A 23,246-nucleotide genomic window follows, 5' to 3' on the forward strand; every position below is an offset into this window, starting at 1 on the left:
GCATGTTCTCACTATCCGACTGCATTTCCTTTCAATAAAAGTCCTGCCCAACCCTGTCCCCACACTGCCACGGCAACAGCCTACTATTTGTTAGAGAATGTAATAATCTGCTTTTTCTGTAAGAACAACATTTATTAGAAGAACAAAATGGACAGGCAACGCTTTACTTTGTTATGTTTTGTTAAAAGAAACCACAGACGGCTATCAGATATTGACTGAAAAAGAAACATATACGCTGAATAAAGCCTTGGTCCCTCATGGCATTTTATTGATGCATAGTCAACATAGTATGTCAAAGTGCTCTGAACCCTTTAACCATTGATGATTAAGGAGTTTGACTCATCAACCCAGAAGCCTTCAGTGACACACATCGCAGGAAGGGTAATCAATAAACCAACAAGGGACTTTGAAAATGGAGTTTATTGTAGTTTTGTTAATCAAATTGAGATGAGTAAGGTGTTAGCAAATTATTCAGGAACACTGTCACGGTAATTAACAGATAAGCTAAGTTCAGAAGGACCGACAACCTGCCTCTTCAGCTTCCTCCACCTAAGAAACTGTGTACCTTACTTACCTTACGAGAGACTCCAGAGAAATGTTGTTGTCCGGATTTATTAAACTGATCTACAAAAAATTAATTTACTATCTAGTTTATAAAGGAGCCACTTAATTTAAATGGGTGATTGAGAGAATTATTATGGATTCGTTCCTGAAAAAATCAATCAGTTCACACAGTGAAGAATAATAAATGACACAAGTAATAAATACAACGTAATACAATCCAGATAGACAGGAAGAAACAGGAGCTCCTGGGGAAAATAACTAACTCAACAGAAGGCAAACACTGAGGTGATATAGAGACATCGAAAGTGGTGATCAAAAGGAGTCAACAAAAGGTGTTTCACATTTGGCAGAAAAATATCCTAGCATTCTCATCCTTCACTTAACACCCGTGCAATTTTTTGAAATTCTTTTATGTACAGTTTCATTGCTGTAATCAGTTACATCTATGAGCAGCAAGGTGCTGAAAACCCACATATGATAATTTATGAATCTGAGAAGATGAGATTAACTGACGTGTTAAGTCACTTGTGTTCACTATACAGTGCTTTCTCCTTTATAAATTGCTCCACAATTGATGTTCAGGATATTTGCAGAAAGAATCCTAGACCTTGGTGCTTGCACAGCCTCCACAGTCACATCCACTGAATGGTGAATCCTACACTGAGATTCAAATGAAGATTATCCACACGAAGCACCTGTAGACATAGACAAAGGAAATGAAGGGAAAGAGAAACAAGGAGTCAGACCTGTTCATTTATTGATCAATTTCCTCAGACTCTCCACAGTCTTTTTAAGGTGTTTCCGTCACATATTTATTACCACATAATCTCCTCACCGCTCTCATTAAAGTACATGTGTTTAGGGTAGAGCAAAGTGTTCTCTATTATTACAGGCCAAGAGGTTTCCATGCTTTTACATGCAATGTTCCATAATTAGAAATATTCAACTACAAAGTAGGTTCTCTTCCCGCACATACATCTTGAACCTAGCTACATTATAACTAGTTGTTACATTGGTTTTATTAAATGTTGTAGGATGGTTTTGTTTCAAAATCTCCTTTTAGATAATTTGAGGGTAGATACCAATAATCTGGTTTTATGTAGCTTTTCATGTTTGAAAAACAAAACTGCATGATGTGCCAAATGTTCAAATCAACAGGACTCGTTTTTTCAATCTTAAAATGATAAAAGCCAAGATAACATTGCTGGAATTCGCATCTGTGACCTGACGTTTGCTCAACCAAATCCACTAATCTGTTTTATGATCTGGGCCATAAGCTACTTCCACTTATCCACATTACGGTAATGCCTTACTAGTTTATGCAGTTGGTCAAATTCGATCATATTGCCAATGAAAAAAATGCCCTATTTTTTATGTATTACAGCTTATTCAATACATATTAATCTGCTGATTCTGGAAACTCAGCAGAACGTGACTCACTACGGAGGCAAGAAACACGCATTATCAATTGTACTGGTGAGTCCAGTACTGCAAACATCAAACACTTCCACATGAGTGTCAGCAGCACTAAATTAAGTGTCAATCTCACTTCCAAAGTGTTCATTTAAATAAAGATGTGGAAAAGTGGCTGTTTTCTGCTTTGCACAAACACAAAAAAAATGTTATTTCAAAATAACTCTTTATTGCCTAGCTCTGCTTATAGGACAAATACATGCATGCGGTGGAAAAGTGAAAAATCTGACCTATTATGACTGGATGCTTTTGAGTGTGGTCAACTCTATTTACTGACCGACACCCTCATTTTAATTCATGGTCACACGTTTTGCACCACGAAAAACACCAATAAAATATAGTTTTTCTTTGAGAATCAAATCCAGTCACAAAAAAAATGTAGATATATGCATACTTTTCCTATGAGAATTTTACAGATTGCAAGTAGACCTAAAGAAAAATGCCACAGTTAAACTAGATCTTAGTTGGCATCTGAAGGTAGACCTCTAGCACTGTTTGCACATTACAAAATACCAAACAAAAATCAACAAACCTTAAAGACCCATGCACGCCAATAATTTGGCATGTAAGATTATGTCTTTGCGGAGGATGCAAGAAAACCTTGATCAACAGAAACTTTTTTGCATTTGCATTTGAGTTTTTAACAGGTCAGCAAACAAAAAGTCAGACTGTTTAGTAGGTATCACTAAATCACGTCCAAATTGAGGATGTGTGTGCCTAGTTTGCTGCAAACCTATGTGTATGTAATAATAGCATGGAAGCTAACAATATTTTCAAATATGGAATTTAAAATGTTACAAAATATGCTCTTTTAACATTACGGTGTTTTCTTGAGTGTAATATTACTACCTTTGAGTGCATTAGGTAATACCTATTCCTTGTGCATTTTAAAATATTGCTGTCAGGAAGCAAGATGATTTTTGTGATATAACGGCCCAGGACAAGAGCAAAACTAGTAAAGCTTGGTAAAATTAGTTTTGTAATTTCTCAGACTTACAATGAGGTATTAATTAATATCCAATGATAACTCTGGCATTCCCTTCCTGTAAACAATACTATAATCTAAGAAATATACTACAGGAACTGGGTGTTAGAAAAAAGAACATCTCTAGTTCTAGTTAAACAGTAGGTTTCAGTCAAAAATATGTGCTAGTGAGAAATATTTTGGACTCTGTCATGAAAGTACTTGTAAGTTTTGTTCAACATCACAGGTATTCTCTAGGAATTCATAAATTTTAATATCTGTGCACCGAACTGAAGATGTCCTATCAAGCACAGCAAGTTCTGTGAGGCAGAAAGGATCTATAATAGCGTCAACCCATATATATCCCTGATCTCCAGAGAAGAGGATGGAGATGTTTATACATTTAGAGAGAATACCTGTGAGAGAGAACTGAGAATGACGAGGAAATGTAACTATTCCTTGTCTCTCAGAAGACCGTCTCAAGCATTCATCAACAGCTGAAAACACAATGAGCTTTTGTCATTCAAACTGGTAGACGCGGAAACAAAGGGAAATCTCATGCAGCTGGGTTACATGTAGCAACCTCCATGTAAAAGTTAAGTTAGGAATTAATAAACTGATCTACAATCAATGTACCATCTAGTTTATAAATGACCCACTTAATTTAGACCACAGCATCTGCCCTGGAGTCCGAATCAATGCATTACTGCCTGGAAAAGGTTTGCACGGATATCCAAGTGGCAGTTCTGAAACAATCTGGAATAAGAACGTTTCTTTTTAGATGTCCCAGTAGTCACCTTTCCCCTAGTAGACGGGGCCTTATGCTTAACCGCAAGGGGTCTATTCTCTTTCTAATAACATTCAGTAATGCAGGAGACAGTCCATCTAGCTACAGTCTGTTTGAGCTTGTGGAAAGTTTTGATGTTTTCTAAATAGTAATATCTAAGATACATATTCACCTTTCTTCCTTGGAGGATGGATTTGTGCAGAAGGTTGGAAGAAATAAGAGTCAGATTAAATTGTAAAAAAAATATATCATGTTTTGAAAGGAAAGACAATAGAGTCAATAGGCAAACCACACGATGAAGCACAGTATAAGTTCCTCTGTACGGACACCCTCAAGTGCACATACTGGCGACTTTCCATGATATTTGTTGAAGGTCAGCTTTAGCCATGCTCAAAAGGATGTGCAGTTACTTTTTAGATAATTATAGTGAGTTCTCAAGGAGAAAATGGTATACTAATAGGAAGAAAAACTCTTGAGACATTCAAATATATTTTAATAACTGCAATAGTGAAAAAGACACATGACACTTGAAGCCCAGATAATGAATATAAGGTAGTAGCATTTTACCTGATAAGTTCCCAGGTCTGCCTGCTTTTCTAGACACCAGATACAGACCCTCTTCCTTCTGAAGGCATATGAAGACGTAGAAGAGGAATGTTGTGCTACCTTCATGATGTTCGTATAGTGATTTGGATGGCCCATGTGTACGTTCTAAAGGTACTGGGTCAGGCTCAGAAGTTGAGGGATTGCAGGTAGCATCTTGCCTGATATCCTGGATAGAGCTACAGTCAGCACAAAAACCTCTAGTGAGGGGAAATAGGTAGGATATGTGAAGATCTGGATAACACCACTGTCAAAGCCAATTTGGATCTATAAGAATTATCTTTACTATGTACGCACATGAAGATCTAGTACAGGAATATTTTGCTTGCTTTAGGATATTTGTACAGTAATTTGGATGGGTGAAAGACAGTTCTCAATTCCTGCTGATGTGATGGCGTTGTTCTTCTGATGACTACTTGCCTAGAGCTGTTAGATCAATCATGTGTGCACTCCAACGCTTCAAGGACACACCGGTCACAATGGTCAGACACAATGAAGGGGGCTTTCTGTAATATTTTATTTCTGGTGCACCACCAACAAACAGATTGTACTCAGTAATTGTAAAGATGATGCTTCTGCTGTCAATTGAGTCCCTTGCGCTGCTGCTGCGCCTGGAAATGGCTCCTTGGGGAGTCTGGGTGGAAGATGCCATTTGTGGTTTAATTGTATGCTGATGACACGTTGGTATATGTACAATGCCACGGGGAGTCTGCTCCGCTCCTGCTGAGGCTGCTGGTTGGCGAGGTTGAGAACCTTAAGGTTAATGTGTGCAAATCACTCCTGTTCCCTTTGGGTGGACTGATCGGAAAGCAGATAGGCCAATTGCCAGATATGGGTCTTCATTGGGAACTGGAAGGGTTTTGGTATCTAGGGATCTGGGTCACACCACTGAGGCTCAACATCAACTTACAAATGCGGATAGGGTCTTGAGAATTCCATAAAATTCTGGAACAGGCTCCCTCTTTATGTAATGGAAGAGCGAGCACGCTGCTTGTACCTAGTTAAAAACTCCCTTTTCCCACTTGGGGACGGGTTCTTTTGTAAGCTGGACAGCCTGTTAGTTTTTGTCATTTGGGCAGGTAAGCACAGCAGGGTGGAACTGGCAGGACTCAAGAGGGACTTGGAGGATGGCAGTTGGCTATCCTGGACTTACAGTTTTATTATTATGCTGCGGATCTGCAGCATTCCGCTGGATGATTTATGGAATCTGATAAATAGGAGAAACAACTCCTGGGCTCCCGATGGGAGGAGACACTTTAACACAGTTAATGATGCATCAAGGCAGGTTGAACCACTCAATCCCATATTTAATCAAAATCACAGTGGAGATTTGGGACAGGGTGGTCCAGAGGGTTCTCTGTAGAGCGCCCTTCAGGAGGGAGCTACGGTTGTGGGATCTTGCTCCTTTTCGAAACATAGATGTTGATATGTCTATGGAACAATGGAGGGTGAGAGGGTGCCAATGTTGTAGGTCATATGTACCCCGAAGAAACCTTTATTACTTTTCAGGAGGCTCAGGATTCTTTTGGGATCAGACCGGCCCACTTCTTACACTATGCTAAGCTGGACAATGTTGAGAGGGAACTCTGTGGATTGATCGATTTCCCTGCAGTGCTGCGGCCCTCTGGGATGCTAGACGGTCTAATTGGTTGGTGGGGGAGGGAAGTCACTTAATCAACCACTTTTACAAAGTCCTTAGGGGTGACATGCAGTACAAACAATTTTCAGAACATGGGGCCTGGGAAAGATTTAGGACAGCCCATTTCAGACTTAATGGGCGAGTGCAACTGTCCTGGTATGCACATCGTCCTGTAATCATAGATTCAAATCCTTCACTTTCTGCACCATATGTATGTATGTCACACCATATAAATTTAACAGACTGGATCCCACTAGAGGAGCTAAATGTGCGCATTGGGGAGAGGAAGGTGCCACTTTCCTACATCTGGCTTGGGAGTGTGCCAAGGTACAGGATTATAGAGAAGTGTTGCAACGTAACGAAGAAACAAATGGAATTACGATCCCTCTAACACCACTGGCTTGCATGTTGGGTGTGGTAGTTAAATCCAAGGGTCGGAAAACCTCCTACAAACTTGTGCTGCTGGCCCTCCTCTTGCTGAAACATCATGTAGCCATTGGAATGGCTGGACACTAGAGTCCAGTTGCTTGATAACTGGTTGAGGGATTTATTGGAATTGAGGGCAGCAGAAGAACACCATATTAGATCGTCACGCACAGATGCAGGGGCGGCTGACGAGATATTATTGTGGGCCCACTTGCTAGAAAAATTCCACCATGACTGTGAGCTGAGCTCTGATGGCAGACGGTTGATTATAAGGAAGGATGTTAATCTCGACTTTATGATGACTGAGTGTGGAATTATTGTACTCCTTCTTAAACAAGTAGCTTGTTGTCTTTGTTCATTCCATAAAGTGCATTGATCATTATCTGTACTTCCCTGTAGCTATCGCTCATGGTGAATGTAAAGAGAACATGTCTGTCACCGCCTTCAACATGTAATTGATGGGATAATTTGCGTGAACAGCACTCTTACACTGTATGTTTCTTTGTTATTTTCCTTGTTTTACTGAAACTAATAAAATACTTTTTTTTTATTTTTTTAAGATGATTCTTTTGTCCCATTTCCCCACACTCTGGATCCATCCTGCAAGCACTCATGAAGAGGCTTCATGTGGCATCTGAATCTAAAACTAGTAAGAAGCAGGAGACCATAGCCAAGAATAGATGAGCCTTGTCCCTCATAGGGCAGGGAGTGTAGAAATTAAGATGAAACAACCTCTTTTCATAAGAAAATACTTTTATGTTTAATGTATTGTAGGCCACTCCTAACTACTGGAGGGTCTGTACTGGTCCAAACAAAAACTTTTCTGCACTGATCTGAAGAGCCAGATCCTATAAGAAATTTGATGTAAGATTCACATTTTGTAATAGTTTTCTCTGAAGGTCTTCATCGTAATAGGCCAGTGTTCAAGGTACAGACAGGTTAAAATTCCTTTTCAATAAAGAAAAGAAGAACTTTGATTGTTGGCATCCTTGAATATTAGGAAGCAACTAAGCATCCTGGAGCTTTATGGTACACATCCAATATTCTTAATGTAATACTGGGAACATCTGATGAAGCATCTGACACATTTGAGTATGTCTTTTAAATCTAGGCTATAATATGTAGAAATACGTGTTCTGATCCCTTTTAGTTGATGACAAAATAACAGGAGTGAATGCCTTTGTTCAGCTGGTGTTGTGGAACAGTCACAACCATTCTTTTTCAAAAGGATGTTACCTTTTGCATCAGCCGGTTCAGACAGACAAATGTAGATTCCCTTTAGTGATATTTGGGATGGGAATCTGGAAAATTACATCCTGTGTTGATTCTGTAAAGTATCTAGCATCCATCTATCTTTGGTTGCCATTTACCATGCGGGAGCCAAATGCAGATGTTATAGTCCACCATTTTCTGGATGGGGAAGCTAAATGACTGACGCAATGGTTTGCAAGCAGGGATCCTTCCCGGTGAAAGCGGAAGGGTGTTGACTTTCTCAGTCTCTCCCTTGCTTTTGATATCACAATCTTTGTATTGTTGATGTAGTTGCCTCTTCTAGTGACCATCCAGGGAAAGCTAAATCAAAGATCTTTTGCAGACCGTGTGGATTTAGAGATGTCAGCTGCTACCCAGACACATGTCTTATTGTAACATGAATGTGAATTTCAAAATTCAAATCCTTCACTGAACTGCTAGTGACCTTGTGGGATCATTAATAAAGAAGATGTGCACAGGAAAGGAAGCAGAGGTGATTCAGAGGAAAGCTTCTCTATTCAGACTCCCCACCCATATCATCATCTCTAAAGTGCCTTCTCTAAGGAGATGGAGGTGAAACCTCTAATTAGTGTCAGTGAATCTTTAAGGATCTTCTCCTTTTTGGCATGTTCAGGGGGAAACATCCTATTAGCAATTTGCTTTGGGTATACCCCTGCTAAAACAATGTTCTTTAAGGTCTATATGTTCTGGAGAAACTGGTATCTTATGAAAATGTCTGTGCAAAACTAGTCCCCGAGCCACAGACTGGTCAGGAGGTGGCTACACTGCTTCTGAATGATATCAGAGGATCATCTTTAGATACCAAAGAGATAAAGACCCCCAATTGCTTGGGCTTGACAGTCTGGTGAAGTACATAGCATTACAATGGTGTACTTTGATTTGTCACTTTGAAGTGAAGTCTTTGTAAAGTGGCCACAGGATGCTCACTTAGATACCCTCAACATCAAAACAGAATAATCTGCATTACATAACACTGGGTGCCTCAACACTGACTGGGAGCAGTGGCAATAAATGGATGTCAAACTTTAGAAGTATGAGATCTAAATCTGATCCCTCTAGAAGCTAAGGAGGAAGAATGCTGCCCCTTCATCAAGTAAGGAAGTCGGCCCTGCAGGACAAGAGAGAAGCAAATTTCTACCCATAATCATGACGCAAATTTGTTCTCTGATCCCTGTCTTCTGTGCGACATCCGACAGATGTCACGCTCCTTTATGGTCCGAGAGTCTGGTAGCAGACTATACAAAAGTTGTGGTAATCCTGCTTTAACATCTCACCATCGAAGGATTGACAACTTTCAAAAACAGCAAGCATTTTTACTCAAAAGACTCGAAAGTTAAAAACATGTCAGTAGAAAACTTCAGAAAATAATTCTCCTCAAGAAATTAAAAAAGCTTGGAAAAGGATGAAATTCTTTGAATTCAAAAGAGGGCAGAAACCAAGAGGATGACTGTTTTTTCCTCAAAGAAATTTGGAAAAGGTAGCTGTGTTCTGGGTCACTGCTCTGTGAGCTGAAAAATGTTTTTTTTTAATTTATTTTTTTACAGTAGAGAGAGGCACACAGGTTCCCAGATATTCGGAGGCCTGCTTTAAATCGGCATTAACTCCAAATAGGTTGAAAGCTGATCACTGCAAATGTTAAGTAACAAATCAGGTCGGACATTGTGGGCAATGCCCTAATGGCCCATCTCATTGCCGTTCTGCACCCTGCCAACACCAGGAGCAATGCAGTTAATTTTCGTTCAGGAGCCAGTATGTTCTTCACGTAGTCTAGCAAAGTCATCAGTGGCAGGAGCATCAGGGATGTGCCCGCCATGTGGGCTATCTCTCTCCCCATTCTCTCCAAACTACTTCCTAATTCCCCGGCAGTCCCACACTACATGCCACAAATCTGCCTTTCCTGCCCCACATCTCTTACAGTGTTGTGAGCCTCTCAGTCTCAGTTTGTGTAGCTTGGCAAGCGTGTGGTATAATCTGTGTAGATACTTGTAATGTATCAATCTGAGCCAATAATTTGGAGACAGAGTCCCTGTTTGTGTGCAGAAAAAGGCCCATTGAGCGTCAGTTAGATCCATCTATAGATCTGCCTCCTAATGCCCTCTTGCCAGCCCTGGAGCAACTTGGAGGGCTGTTTGAGCTGCACTGCATATGCGAGCGACCAGGTGTTAAGGGGACGAGGAAGTGCAGACGTGTTCAAGTAGCGCAAATGTGGGTGGCTGTTGTGGAAAGGTCATTCTCAGGTCTTTACAGGATACCTTGAGCCCATAGTTCAGGAAAATATCCAGCGCTGTATGTGTATCCTGTACTGTGATGGCCTCCAGGAGTATAACAATGCCCCTCCTCCTAAAGGTCCTTATAACAGCAGAGGCTCAGAGTTTGTGGTCGTGCTGCCATGGCATGGTCTCATGTCGGCAGCAGCATGGGGTTATATGCTAGGGGAATGCTGGGGGCAAACATGAGGTTCAGACTTACCTTGGTCAACAAATGCCGTGAGGCCCATACCGCGACTCTGGCTGGATCAAAGTTCTCACTCGGGCACCTAATCTCTGCAAAGACATAACTACTGAATTTGTATGGGGCGGCTATGTCGCACTCAACAACTACATGTGGCTGGTAGGGATCTGGGAAGTGCCAGTGATGTCAGCAACAGGCCTGCACGCTGAGGTGGTAGAATTCGTATTCTGGCATGTTCAACCCACCTCTCTCATATGGAAGCATCAAGGTCACACATTTCAGTCAGGACTGCTTTCTAGTCCATGCTAGCTTTATTAAAAAGGGATCGCAGCTGCTCAGTATATTGTTGAACAGATAGAGGAATTTTGGTAGCACCACCATTTTGGTAAGGGACAACCTCCCGGCCAGCGACAGGAGAAGACGCATCTATTTGTCTACCTGTTCTGGTTAGCACCTTACCATAGTTCTCCCTGACATTTCCTGCATGTTCCTGCTAATTTGTATCTCCAGATATCTAAAGGATTCTGTAATAAAAATAGTGTATAGTCTAGTTTGCATGGTTTTGTGTAAGCTGTAGGAGGCAAAACAAGGGACTTAGCCCAATTGATTGTTACCCCTGAAAGGGAAGCAAAGCAAATGAATTCATGCATTAGGGGTGCTGTGTTAGCTGCCGGGTCTTTGACAGAGCGTGACATTGTCAGCATACAGTGATATCAGAACCCTCGTATCTGTACATACAAATCCCCTCTCTATGTGGTGTTGGTGCAGTTTGGCAGCCATCGGCTCTATTGGGCATCCCTGCTGCATCCAGCTCGTAAATTGCTTGCCGATGCCCAGCCATTTCAACACATATAAAAGATAGGGCTACTCTAATGAGTTGAACGCTTTTGTAGCATCTAAAAAACATTACTGCTGCAGTGTTAGGGACTATATGATGTAGCATCACGGAGAGTGTACGAAGGTTGTGTGATGTGGACCTTCCAGGTATAAATCCCACCTGATCAGAGCAGACCAGCTTCGAAAGGGTTGATAGCAGTCTGGCTGGCAGTAGTTTGTTGTCCATATTGACAAGTGAGAAAAGCCTGTATGAATCCGGTTTTGTGAGGGGTTTGCCCGGTTTAGGGAGTGTGATCATCAATGCTTCTTGGAGGGATGGATGTAGTATACCCTGCTTGTCAGCAACCGGGGTGCCAGCAGCTGTGTGTATTCTTTGTAAAATTGGGATTGTGGCCCATTAGGACCTAAGGCTCTGTTAGTGGGGAGGCCACAGATAGTCTTGATTATCTCTTCAGCTGTGATGCGTTGATCCAGATATTGTCTGCCTATGCCCTGCTTCTAGTGGTTAATTAGGGAAAAAGTAAGTGCCAGGGCCCTCATCAGATCATTGCAGCTTGAACCACCCATTGCCCCTGCCAAGGCTGCCAATGACAGTACCAACACAACCATTAATCATCACTGACCTACAAGAGTGACAATTCAGAATATTCCAGGCACTGCTATGCTTGTCTCAAAATTAGATTAGCAGTGCCGCCATGTGGCAAACTATTATAAGAGCCGGTGTTGACAATTAGGTGCTGGTGCCGAGCACCAAAAACCACCAGCTCAAATTAGGCACTGCTTGTTTCCAACTATGCCAGTGCTAGTGAGTCAAAATAGCTTTCCAGCTCTTGTGAAGAATTGGAGCTTTTAGAGCTCAAACGTGTTATAGATTGTGTCTGCACAGCCAGTTGTAATTTTGGTGATGACCTGGTGTGGACAGCTATTTTGTATTCGATTTGCCAGGTTTTTGCCAGGTGATAACCCTTGATTCCTTGCCCAGGTGAATGAGCTTACTCTGTGCTGCCTCCTAGAATTTATCAAGTGTGGATCGTGCATCCACATGTAGTGCCAGGGGTACTTAGCAGAGCAGGGATACTGTTACTGGCTAATTTCTGCTTTAGCATTTTCAACTCGACTTCTAGCCGATGTAGCCAGCATCTTATGTTTTTGAGGCCCCAAATCTATTTAGAGATACACAGAGCATGTATCATCACCTTGTAGGTCTCCCACAGTGTTGGGAGGCAATTGACTGTTTTATCATTTGTGTGAAAGAGTGCCATCTCTTTCTGGATCTCTTCCCAGAAAACTGCATCTATGAGCACCACATGGGAGCCGCCAGGTAAACGAGCCTTGGGCCTGGTCTGGCACATCTAGCTCCAGCACAACTGGGGCATGATCAAAGTAAGACCCAGGAAGGCGCTGCATGCAAATGGTGCATGCCCTCGCGTTCTTGGTGACCAGTGAGTAGTCTAATCTGGACCACATCTATCATTGATTGGTCACCCATGTACCCTCTCTGACAGTTGGGACCCTAACATGCCAAATGTCTGTCAGTCTTCTTTCTTACATAATATACCTGAGCTGTTTAGCCACCACAGCATGGGCTGGTCGAACCCTCTGCTGATCTGTCTAATTTCGGGTCTAAAATAACATTGAAGTCCCCACTCCACAGCACTATGTCTTAGGCCTGCACTTTCTGCCAGACCTCAAGAAAAAAAGGAGGGGCTGTCTGTGTGTGGGCCATGAATGCATATAATCAGGATGGTGTGACTGTAGAGTAGCTTGCAGCAAGATGCATCTCCCCTCTGGATCTGTGAATACTCCCAGCGTGCGGACGGGGAGGCCTTTACGGATTTGAATCACCACTCCTCGCGCATAGGCAGAGTATGACGTTGTATATCTGTGTTCTGTTTATTGCCCATGAACTCTATGTATGTGTATTTGTACATAGGGGTGTTTCCTGAACTAGCACTATGTCCATATTGTGTCACTGTAGATATGCTATGACATGGCATATTTTGCGTGGATCATTCAGCCCCGTATGTTTCAGGTTATACGCCAAATCTCTTTAAAGCCCTTGCATTACTGAGGGAATGTATGTGATGAGTGCTGGGTTGCGATCTTCCACTTAGGCCATAAAGGGGAGTGATCATATGCATTGGGCAGCCGTGAGCACAAACCACAGTCATGTTGTATGCACCAGTGATATCTGACGTGTCTGTATTCTACACTAGAACAGTGGAAATCCCACTGTGGGGTAGCCGGGGCCCCGTGAACATGAAATCCTGGGGTAGGACTGATGACTAGGTCTTCAACTCTGTCACGCAGTGGATCCAAAGTCAGTTGTGGTGATCCAAATAAAACAGGTCATTATATAATGGGCCCAACAGACCATCCTAGTGGGGACTTTCTAGCGGGTCTGAGCATCATCAGAGAAAGCCATGTCCATTTGAACCTGAATATTTGGAAACTGGCAGTTAGTCACTGGAACCCATTGTATTGCCCATTACAATTCAATCTGTCTCACAGGTGCAACAAGCCCGTCCTGTCCTCTGGCATACAAATTGTTCTGCCTGCTTTGAGTGTGAGAAGAGGTGCAGTCTACCATCATATGATGGATCAGTGATCTATAATCTGGCCGAATAGAGCATGCTGTAACTTATTCCTGATGTTCTGAGTGCATGCTTGACCAGAAGGAACTCTTTTTCCTGTTGAAGCACAAATGTGAATTCTGAGCACCCGGAGATTGGATTACTATCATATTGAAGAGATTCTTGCTCCCTTACAACCCCGAGCACCGTGTTGCAATTTTTGTAATTGAAGAGCTGCACTATGATGGGTCGGATCATTACACCCAGCGGGGGCCGAGGACCCAGAGAACGATGTGCCCTCTCCTCTGAAAACACAGGTGTATATGAAGTCACCCCAAACAGCTGCTTCAACATGTTCTACGTGTATTTTGGTTTCCGCATCTCCAGTTATGCAGAGGCTGTTTCTGCAAGACCTCGCACAGAGGGCTTTGTTTTTAGGTTTGATCACATCTAGGATTTTTACCATATGGAGGAGCTTCACGCTATGCCCTTTAGCTGTGTCCACAGCGTTGGACATGTGCTGCTCAAGTTGTCCAATACAGTCTCCATGTAAGGGTGTCTTTTTTTTTTTAGTTGATTTTTGATAAGCTTTGTATCATTTCCAAAAGCAAATGCTGTAGGTCAGGCTTGGCATCCTGCTTGGGTGATGGCTTGGGTGAAAGTAGGTGAGCAGCTGCCCCAATGCAAAACATCAATACCACATCAAATGCCAGCTTCAATTGTTTGCTCTCATGCTTGCCCATGTCGTCAGTGTAGTAAATGGAAAATACAGCAGTGTTGGCACTGGCTGGCAACTATGGCCAACTGGCCCTACTACGATTTCCCACAGTTCACTAGCGGTCCTGTCTCGTCCCAGCAAACGTCCTCTTCTATGCCAGGGGGCAACAAGCTGACCCGTAGAGCAACAGTTTTGCCCGGCTCCTGCCAAAGCAGACCCTCTTGCCAGAGACCCAGGTTGTGTGGATCCAACCGATATTCTGCGGAGTGTGGCGGCCTCCGCACAACCCCCACCGCAGTGGCCTGCTGCAATCCATATCTCGTCCTGGCTTGCCCCCAGCATCTACTACTCCACCTCCAAGCAGACCTTTGATCTGGCTGCTTTGTCCCGCCATCAGGGGGCACCAGGAAAGCATTTCTTGAGGGTCCCCCTGCTACACCACCTCTCCCTGAGGGCTTCCCACAATCTGCACAGCCAGAGGCACCAGGTAGGCCCTCGCCAACATAGTTCCTCCATCCAGGGAAGCGCAACGCTGTGAGTACCATCTTCAGCAGGGCGACTCAATGGGGACCAGCTGTCCTTTTGTTGCCTCTCCTGGGCCTATCTTTGATGCAGCCTCATCCAGAATGCTGCAGTGTGTTCTTATGTCGAAGGCCCTGCCCTGGGCAGCACACAGTCCCAGCCTCTGACTCGGTTGCAGCTTTCACTGCCTTCACTGCCCCACTCACCGGCAGTTCTCCTCTGTCTGGCAAGCTTGCGGCTATCTCTTGATATCTTGTGAGTCCTGGGAATATCCAGCACTGATCTACATGGATACTGCCTTAAGGGATCCCCCAGTGTTGCGGATGGCTGCCGGATGACATCCTGGCCGGCAGAACCTCACAAGTGTGTGGCCATCTTGCTGCTGCGCCCCCTAGCACCTCCCTATTACGGTATGTTATTGTGATGCATATATACGTCCTTAGTATGGCCTTGCAGTACTGTCAGAGGGCAGATACCAAAAAGCCCTGGTCTTGAGGATTCTGTCCCAGATCAGCGGCTGATTTCTGGTTGTCTGGGTTGTGTAATTAGTAAAGTTGGTTTAAATAAAATGTAGACTTTTACATAGCACTAGTTGTACATTTGTTGCAGTGTTTTGTAGTAGATCGGTGTAGTCTTCAAAATAAGCATATGAAAGAATTCCAAAAAAGTGACATACCCTTTTGAGAAAATCTGTAGATCATATTTTTGCAAGGTTCCAATACTTAATTCAGGGCTTTCGCTTAGAAACCATTTCTACTCCTAGGTGAGAACAACTTATTTCTCCATCTACAAGAAAACCTATATATTAAACAGAGCTGTATGCAAGATCCAAACTTTAACATTATATAATGCTAGTAATTCTTCTTACTCGTTGTAAGGTGTTCCTAATGTGATTCGCTCTTGTGCATTGCAGTAATTCACTAATTTCCCCCATGGTCTTCCTAGATTCTTGGCTTTTCTTTGGACTGATTTGTTTGCTGGCATTATCACTCTGTACTGTGACATTGCCTCCATGTACTACGGTATATGTGCTCTGACCGTAAACATGAAATTGGTGAAACCCAATTCCCTTATTTAACCTTTCAGTAATACCATGGTAAGTTGCCACATGAAATTAATCAGTGGCATGGAAGGTAAATGTCATATGTGGGCTGCAGCGTGCATTTACATCACCTACATATATTACTCGTGTACGTGGTTCCTGATAACACTATTGTTGACTAACCGAGCAGAGTTTAAATCACTAAAGCAGCAGCACATGGCCAGGAAAAGTGCTAAACATGCTTTTATTCGTAAGTCACCCTAAGTGTGCCTTGTAAGTTCACAGGGCTTGATGCCTAATATATAAAAGTGGGACATGCTTAAAAGAAGAACACTCAATGGTATAAAGTTATATAAAGGTTCTTGTCACTGTAAAGGCCATTTTACATTTTACTCTGAGTAGGCCCAATTATAAATAAAAAGCCTATTTTTGTAACTGCTGGGGTAAAACGTAGAAATGAATTCAATTGTGAAAGCAGATCTCTGATAAGGATAAGTATAGAGGAAAAGTACTTTTTAAAGAGTGTACTTTGTGCATCCTGAGAGCAAAGTAGAACTAAAACCAGTCTAGCTGTCTGTCTTCACTCCATAGACTCAAAATGGCATCCACAATTTGGTATGAATAACTAGGCCTCTGCGGAACAAGCTGTGTAACACTGACCATGAAAGAGTGATTTTGGAAACTGACTGACTACAGAAATACACTGCAAAATAAAGATCTGCCACACAAAGTCATTCCTTTCAAGTGGAAATCTCATATAGGGTTTTAAAGTGGCAGGTACCATTTACTCTGAGCATTTCAGACATTCATCTGTTTTCACAAAAGAAGGGAAAACTGGTTCTAGCACAGGGAGAAGGAGTGTCCCTTATTTCCATATGGTTTACCCAAAAGGGAATAACCAGCTCTATCAAGGGAAAGCAGGCAAGGCTCATGTTGAAAGAGGGACTCTGGAGGTTTATTTTGTTCAGAAAAGTTGGCAGAGTTAGGTGTAGGAAATTCTCCAATCACCGGCTCGTGTGAAAGATAAGAATGCCTCCACCACTCCCACAGATCATTCCTGGACCTAAAATAATAACTGACAGAAGAAGATTCTGCCTGACTGCTGGGGAAAGCCTCCTGACTCTTGCTGGCACAAAGGGTCTAGAACTGCATTGCAAGGATTATCTGGTAGGCATCTTGTTACAATATGGACATAAAAGACAAAAGGGCTCTCGGCCCTGAAGGTTATCTACCAGATCAGTTGTGAGGGAACCTTCACAGAATCCTGGCAGAAGATTCAGTGCCTAAAAGCCTGTTCTGAGGCTATGGGACGGTAGGAGAGACTAGGAGTGACTTTCATAGCTTGCGGACAATGGTGGCAACTGCTGTCCATGATTCTTCTGTTAGTCGTCCACATGGAGAGTCTACAGCCCAAACGCTTCAGGACACTCTTCTCAGCACCAGGAATTAATTTGCTGTTGCACATTAAGTCAGTCACATCTTTGCTGGGTTGAGAGGCTCCTTCCCTCTCGCAGCACCAGGGTGGCTTCAAGGTGCTTCAGATCAGAGATTCAGCTTTTTCCAGCACGGCTGTACCCTGGTGATAGCCCTCAACTCTGAAGTTGGCATCAAGCAGGATCCAACTCTGCTTGCACAGCAGTCTGTTGATCACTCTATGGAGCACACCCTTCTTTATTTGAGGAGAACCTGGAATTGGGAAAAAGAGGATTCATGGATTGCAATTCATGGCATGACAGACAGGGGATTGTGAATTCACTGCACTTTCAATGCCAGCTTGGTGTAGTTCTTTCATGTGTCATCACAGGCTGTTTGTGCAGAGTGATGCTCCATTCAGCACGGTTGTCTCCAGTCAGTAGTAAGCACAACAAAGACACAAAGTTGTGTGTGTTTTCTGCACCTAGCCCATCAATAGCCACACTGACAATGACACAAAATATATAAAAGGTCGGCCTCATCTAAGGGATGCTTCCGACCCTTAACAAAAGAAATTGGAGCCCCATCCCTCACCCCTACATCCACCAAGTGGCAGTGCTCAGGAAAACTAATCAGTAACTCATCCCTGCAAACTGACCTAATCAAACTTATAATGGAGCCTTGTTGCCTCTTCCCCACTTCATTGTCTGGGTCTCCACCCTCCACCTACCAAAATATCAGCACTCAGGGCAGAGGAACATGACTGTACACCATGCAGGAACATTACTGTCCCAACAAAAGTGCCTCACAGTTTAGCACTCTATGTTTCATTCACTCTACAGAAAAAAAACGTAAGCTGATCTTACATTAAGAACTCAGTTGATCTTACATTAAGAACTTAGTTGCTGTAACAACTGCGAAGGGTAGGCCCTCGGGGGCTTACCATTTGGGTTAGTAGCACCCTAACCTGCATGGCCAGGTTCTTGGATTCCAATAGTGAGTCACTGGGGGTCCTTGGATTCCAGTAATGATGAAGTAGGGGTTCACAGGAGTCAAACGGCTGAGAACCACTGGTCTAAAGAGTCAGTTGAGGAGATTTATAAGTTAGTAGCTGGCAATATTGGGGGATGTTAATGCTAGATCTGTAGTTGGACCAGGGTGAGACTCTGGACAAGAATAACATTATACATAACCAGTTGTTTCTGAGAGTACGAAAATATTTCTTTATGGAAATTAAGCAGGTGGTAGGAAGGAAAAGTCCTTCTTCCTGCTATAATAAGCAATGTAGAAGTGCCGGGGCACCAGTTACCAATGCCATAAAACAGCAAAATAGATCATTGATCCAAGGCACCAGGTGGGCGTATAAAAACACAGCCATAGAAGCTAAAAGAGACCCGGAGCGGGAAAATGGGAAGGCTTGATGGCCGCAGTTAGAGGCGGGGACCATCAATCCTTCCGGAGTATGTCCACGGGAAGTCGAGACTGTTACTGCCCCATAGAAAATCATATTGCAGTGTCAGATTGGGTCACCAAATTCTCTAGCTTGTATTGTATGCTAGAAGAAATTAAAGACCCCCATAGCGAACCGGAAGGCATAAACTCATCTAACCAGCATTGTGGAGGCAAAATGGTAAGGGTGGCCAACCGTTCATCCATGGAAATGAGTAAAGCTATAAAGACAATAGTCCGTAACAAAGCACCAGGACTGGCCGCGGTCAAATCCAACCCACCCAGCAAGTCGGTAGAATATTGCCAGGGAAAGTCCCTGAGCTGTGCAAGCCAGTTCAAAGTGGTATTAAAAAGTTCTTCATGTGATTCCGTCTGGTCCACATGCAGGGAAGGAACTCCAGTTGATACTACCACATAGGAACAGGAGGCAGGAGGAAGATTTACCACAGGTTGGCTACAGCTCTGATGGATTCCACTGGCCTCGGATTTTCTCAGATGAGTTAAATTACACGATGTAGGCCACTCAGGATAACTTTCATCTTGTGCTGAAGGTAGAGGGGGGCAAGGGTGGTTCCATTCAGAAATAAAGGTTGTAGGGTCAGGGCGGTGGCTGTCTGATATAGATCTCAAGGGTGACACAGGCCCTGCTATGCAAGCAAGGTTACTTTGGTCAGCCCTGTTTTGTCCTAGGGACCTTGAATGGGGCTTGTGCACATGGAATCTGTAATTGCTTTATGGCAGTCAGTTTGTGCTCAATTGCCACCAGACAAGCAAAAACAGGAGACAACTTTTCTGTTAAAAGGTCCTTAATTGTAGTAATGCAATCCTCCATCAGTTGCACTACCCAGGGAGGTGTGATGGCAGATACTCCCTCAAGCCCTTCTATAGGTTGATGGTGAGGTCTGCCTTGGGGTAAAGGGCAGTCATCACCATTGTTTTGTTTCTGGCCTGCCTAGGCTTTTTGACAATCATGGATGGTTGGGGACTGGATGAGATTTCAGAGGACTCGTTTCTGGATGAGATTAATATCTGGAGTTCCTACTTTGCACTGATTTTTAATGCAGTCATGAGAGGAGCATCCATCCCTGCGTACTGGGCTGGGGCAGAAATAATACCTATTTTTAAAAAGGGTTGCAAGCTCTTCTGACTAATTAAAGGCCCATAAGCCTTATAGATAGCTCCCAAAAGTTATTTAGTAGATTAAATCTGGATAGGTTACAGGAATGGCTAATCTGGAAAGAGATTTTGACTCCCTTGCAAGCTGGTTTTTGAGAACGCACTAGTACTATTGACCAGATACTCTGATTCCAGCTCTTATTCTAGAAAACGGTCCTGCTAGGGAGTGGTTGTCTATGTGTATTCGGAATGACTTGGGGGGTCATTCCTATATTGGCGGGCGGCAGTCGCCGCCCGCCAAGCGGGAACCGCCGAATGACCGCACCGCGGTCAAAAGACCGCGGCGGCCATTCTGGCTTTCCCGCTGGGCCAGCGGGCGACCGCCAGAAGGCCGCCCGCCGGCCCAGCGGGAAACCCCCTTCTACGAGGATGCCGGCTCCGAATGGAGCCGGCGGAGTCGAGGGGGTGCGACGGGTGCAGTGGCACCCGTCGCGTTTTTCAGTGTCTGCTTTGCAGACACTGAAAATCTTAGTGGGGCCCCCACGACACCCGTTACCGCCATCCTGTTCCTGGCGGTGAAAACCGCCAGGAACAGGATGGCGGTAACGGGGGTCGGAATCCCCATGGTGGCGCTGCAAGCAGCGCCGCCATGGAGGATTCCCTGGGCCAGGGGTAATCCGGCGGGAAACCGCCGGTTGCCCTTTTCTGACCGCGGCTTTACCGCCGCGGTCAGAATGGCCAAGGAAGCACCGCCAGCCTGTTGGCGGTGCTTCCGTCATTTTAGCCCTGGCGGTCGCTGACCGCCAGGGTTAGAATGACCCCCTTGGTGCCTAGATCCTCTATTTGGCAGGTATTAGCAGAGAAAGGGGTTCCTCAATACCTTTGGGCTTTATCATTAGGCTACATGAAAAATAAATCAGATGTGGCCCATTGGGTGAACTGCCTGACCCGTTGGGGCAACAAAGAAAATTAGATTATTCTGGTTGTTTTGCAGGCAAAGGGGCCTGGAAATTAGCATAGGTAAAAAACTAAGTACATGGTTCTTAATAAATGCCAAGCCGCAAGTTCTAATCCTATGTTAAGGGGGGCCCCATTGGAGCATGTGCATACTTGTGACTATCTAGGGGTCACTTACAGAGCAGCTTTAATGGCACCCCCATGGAGCACAGCGTAGACTCAAACTGGAAAAATCCACTGGGGGAAATAGTAAAAATACACTGAGGAACTCAGTTTCACCCAATCTCCCGGCACTTCAAATTTAAAGTCACCAGACCCTAAGAGCAGCCCTTTATGGTGCAGAACTGTGGGGCCATACAGATGCATCTGGCCGAGTGGCAGTCAAAAAAATATTTGCGTCAATTGTGGGTCTCCCTATTGGTACCTAACTGCTACCTCTTAGATTAGATCTGGGGCTTAGGCCAATCTCTGATAGGATAGGAGTTACTGGAGAAGGATTTGGGCAACTCCTGAGCTATGCTGATTTCGACTGAGCCTAGAAAAAGTACTACACATTCAAGGTCAGGCAGAATGACCCTTACAATGATTTGGAATGAGAGACTATGGGTTGTCCCAGGAGAGGCTTGAGTGACCTCTAAATTATCGATTAAGTCCAATTATTGGCACTATAAAACAGGAAGTATGCAGGGCCAGTCTAATCTGGGATCTTTAATAGATGCTTTCCTCATATTGAAAGATGACTTTGTGGAAGAACAATTCCTGGATGAGATTGAACCCATAGTCAATAGGAAACTCTATCTGAAATTCTGGTATGGGACTTTGCTGCTTCTGTCTTTTTACTTCTAAATGGGCATGATAAGTCAGGGCAGTAGATTGGCAGTGTCCCAGTTGTAGTGAGACTAAAGAAACGGTCACGCATGCCTTATTCTTCTGCCCAGCCTATCAAGCCAGCAGGAAGAAATTGTTTTTACCACTTATTGTATAATTATTGCATTTTTATTTTTATCTTCTGCCCAGATTTTACCCTTTGTATTGATATGTTTTTATATGTACTTTTATCACAAATTGCTGAAATAAAGATTTGAATGAATTGACTAAAAAGTAGCTATGACAATATGAATATAACAAAGTTTCACTTGTGACTATCTTTCCCTACAATGACTTAGTGAATTGGAATTCCTTTAAATTGGGGACCTGGAGGAGCTGACATTCTCATCTGTTCTCACTCATCTCTCCAACACATCATTGTGCATCTATTGGTTTGCAGCTCCACTGCAATTTACCCACCTCCTTAGTAACTGCAACTAGCACTCTTGCACTCAGAAAAACGCCACCTTGTGTGAAATGTATCACGTTGTGAACTTGTCATGAGTATGAAGTACCAAATAAACACTGCTAATACAATATAATATTACTTTAAGGATTTATCAATTAAGAATTTATAGAATAAAACAGAAGGCTAAAGTGCTAGGTTGGAATACTGCTGCTCTGTTTTCACAGGTTTACGAACCCTTAGGTTGTTTTAAAAGAAAATGCCTAATTCTAAAGGCAACAGATAAACACTGGCTGAGAAAAGGAGACAGGAATCTCAAAACATGGATAATAATACTGAATTTTTAAACATCAACTAAAGTAGGTATGTTCTATGGGGTTGCTTCATCTCTTTGGAATGCGTTAACATCTTGTGTTAGAAAGCCTGAATATCCTTTGTCCCTCAAGTAAGCGATAAAAACCTTTTTCATAGTATAATGCTTTTATCATTTTGGGCCTGATAAGTTTGTTCCCCGTTGTAATGTTGCACATTGACCTGATGCTGCTTGAGTTCTACACACTGCCATTTCCAAACTCTGATATAAATAATTAACTAGGTTGGCTCAAATCACCTTGACATTAAATGTCACTGTTTTGCTTTACCTGTAATGAGGATTAAATAAATAACTCTTAGCCATATATTGGTATATACACTCGACTTTCTTTTTTCTGTTCTGTAAAGGGAGTTTTGCCACTCTGGTTAAGCCCCTTGCATCAACTGCCAGATTAAAGATTTAGGAAGCCCCCTGCCAGAGAGAATTCCAATATTTACCTGATTTTCCAGGTAAGTGAAGGCAACTTCTTCAGTGTTGACCATGACCTTCGATGGCTGAACCTTGACCCCAAAGACTTTCAGGACACCCACTGTCATGTAAGTGGCCTCCACGTTGGTATGAAGAACAGTAGATGTAAAGGTATTCTGAAAATAATAAGAGGTATTACATTAGACTATAGAGCAGAGAGTACAGGTTAGATTATGTGAACTCTATTTGATGATTAGGTCTTCTGCAAAGGGAAACAAGGATCGGACTTCGACAAATGTGGAGGAGAACTACATGAAACATATGCTACTTGAAAGCTTTGTTGTTTTTACCCGGATAGAAAAAAGTGCTTTGAACACTTATTTTCT

General features: G+C 43.2%; 1 protein-coding gene across 2 annotated transcripts in view; it reads right to left on the bottom strand.

The window, feature by feature from the left end:
• Positions 1-402: 402 nt before the first annotated feature.
• GAA (alpha glucosidase) overlaps positions 403-23,246 on the bottom strand; it is a 480,333-nt gene continuing 457,489 nt past the window's right edge. For both annotated transcript variants that reach the window (XM_069209906.1, XM_069209907.1), the window contains exons 19-20: positions 22,890-23,036; positions 403-1,259 (exon numbers count right to left, since the gene is read on the bottom strand). In XM_069209906.1, the coding sequence (XP_069066007.1) occupies positions 1,197-1,259; positions 22,890-23,036 (210 nt within the window). In that variant the 3' untranslated portion in view covers positions 403-1,196. The remainder of the gene's footprint in view (positions 1,260-22,889; positions 23,037-23,246) is intronic.

This window comes from Pleurodeles waltl, chromosome 10 (assembly GCF_031143425.1).
Source record: "Pleurodeles waltl isolate 20211129_DDA chromosome 10, aPleWal1.hap1.20221129, whole genome shotgun sequence".
NCBI classification, from domain to species: domain Eukaryota; kingdom Metazoa; phylum Chordata; class Amphibia; order Caudata; family Salamandridae; genus Pleurodeles; species Pleurodeles waltl.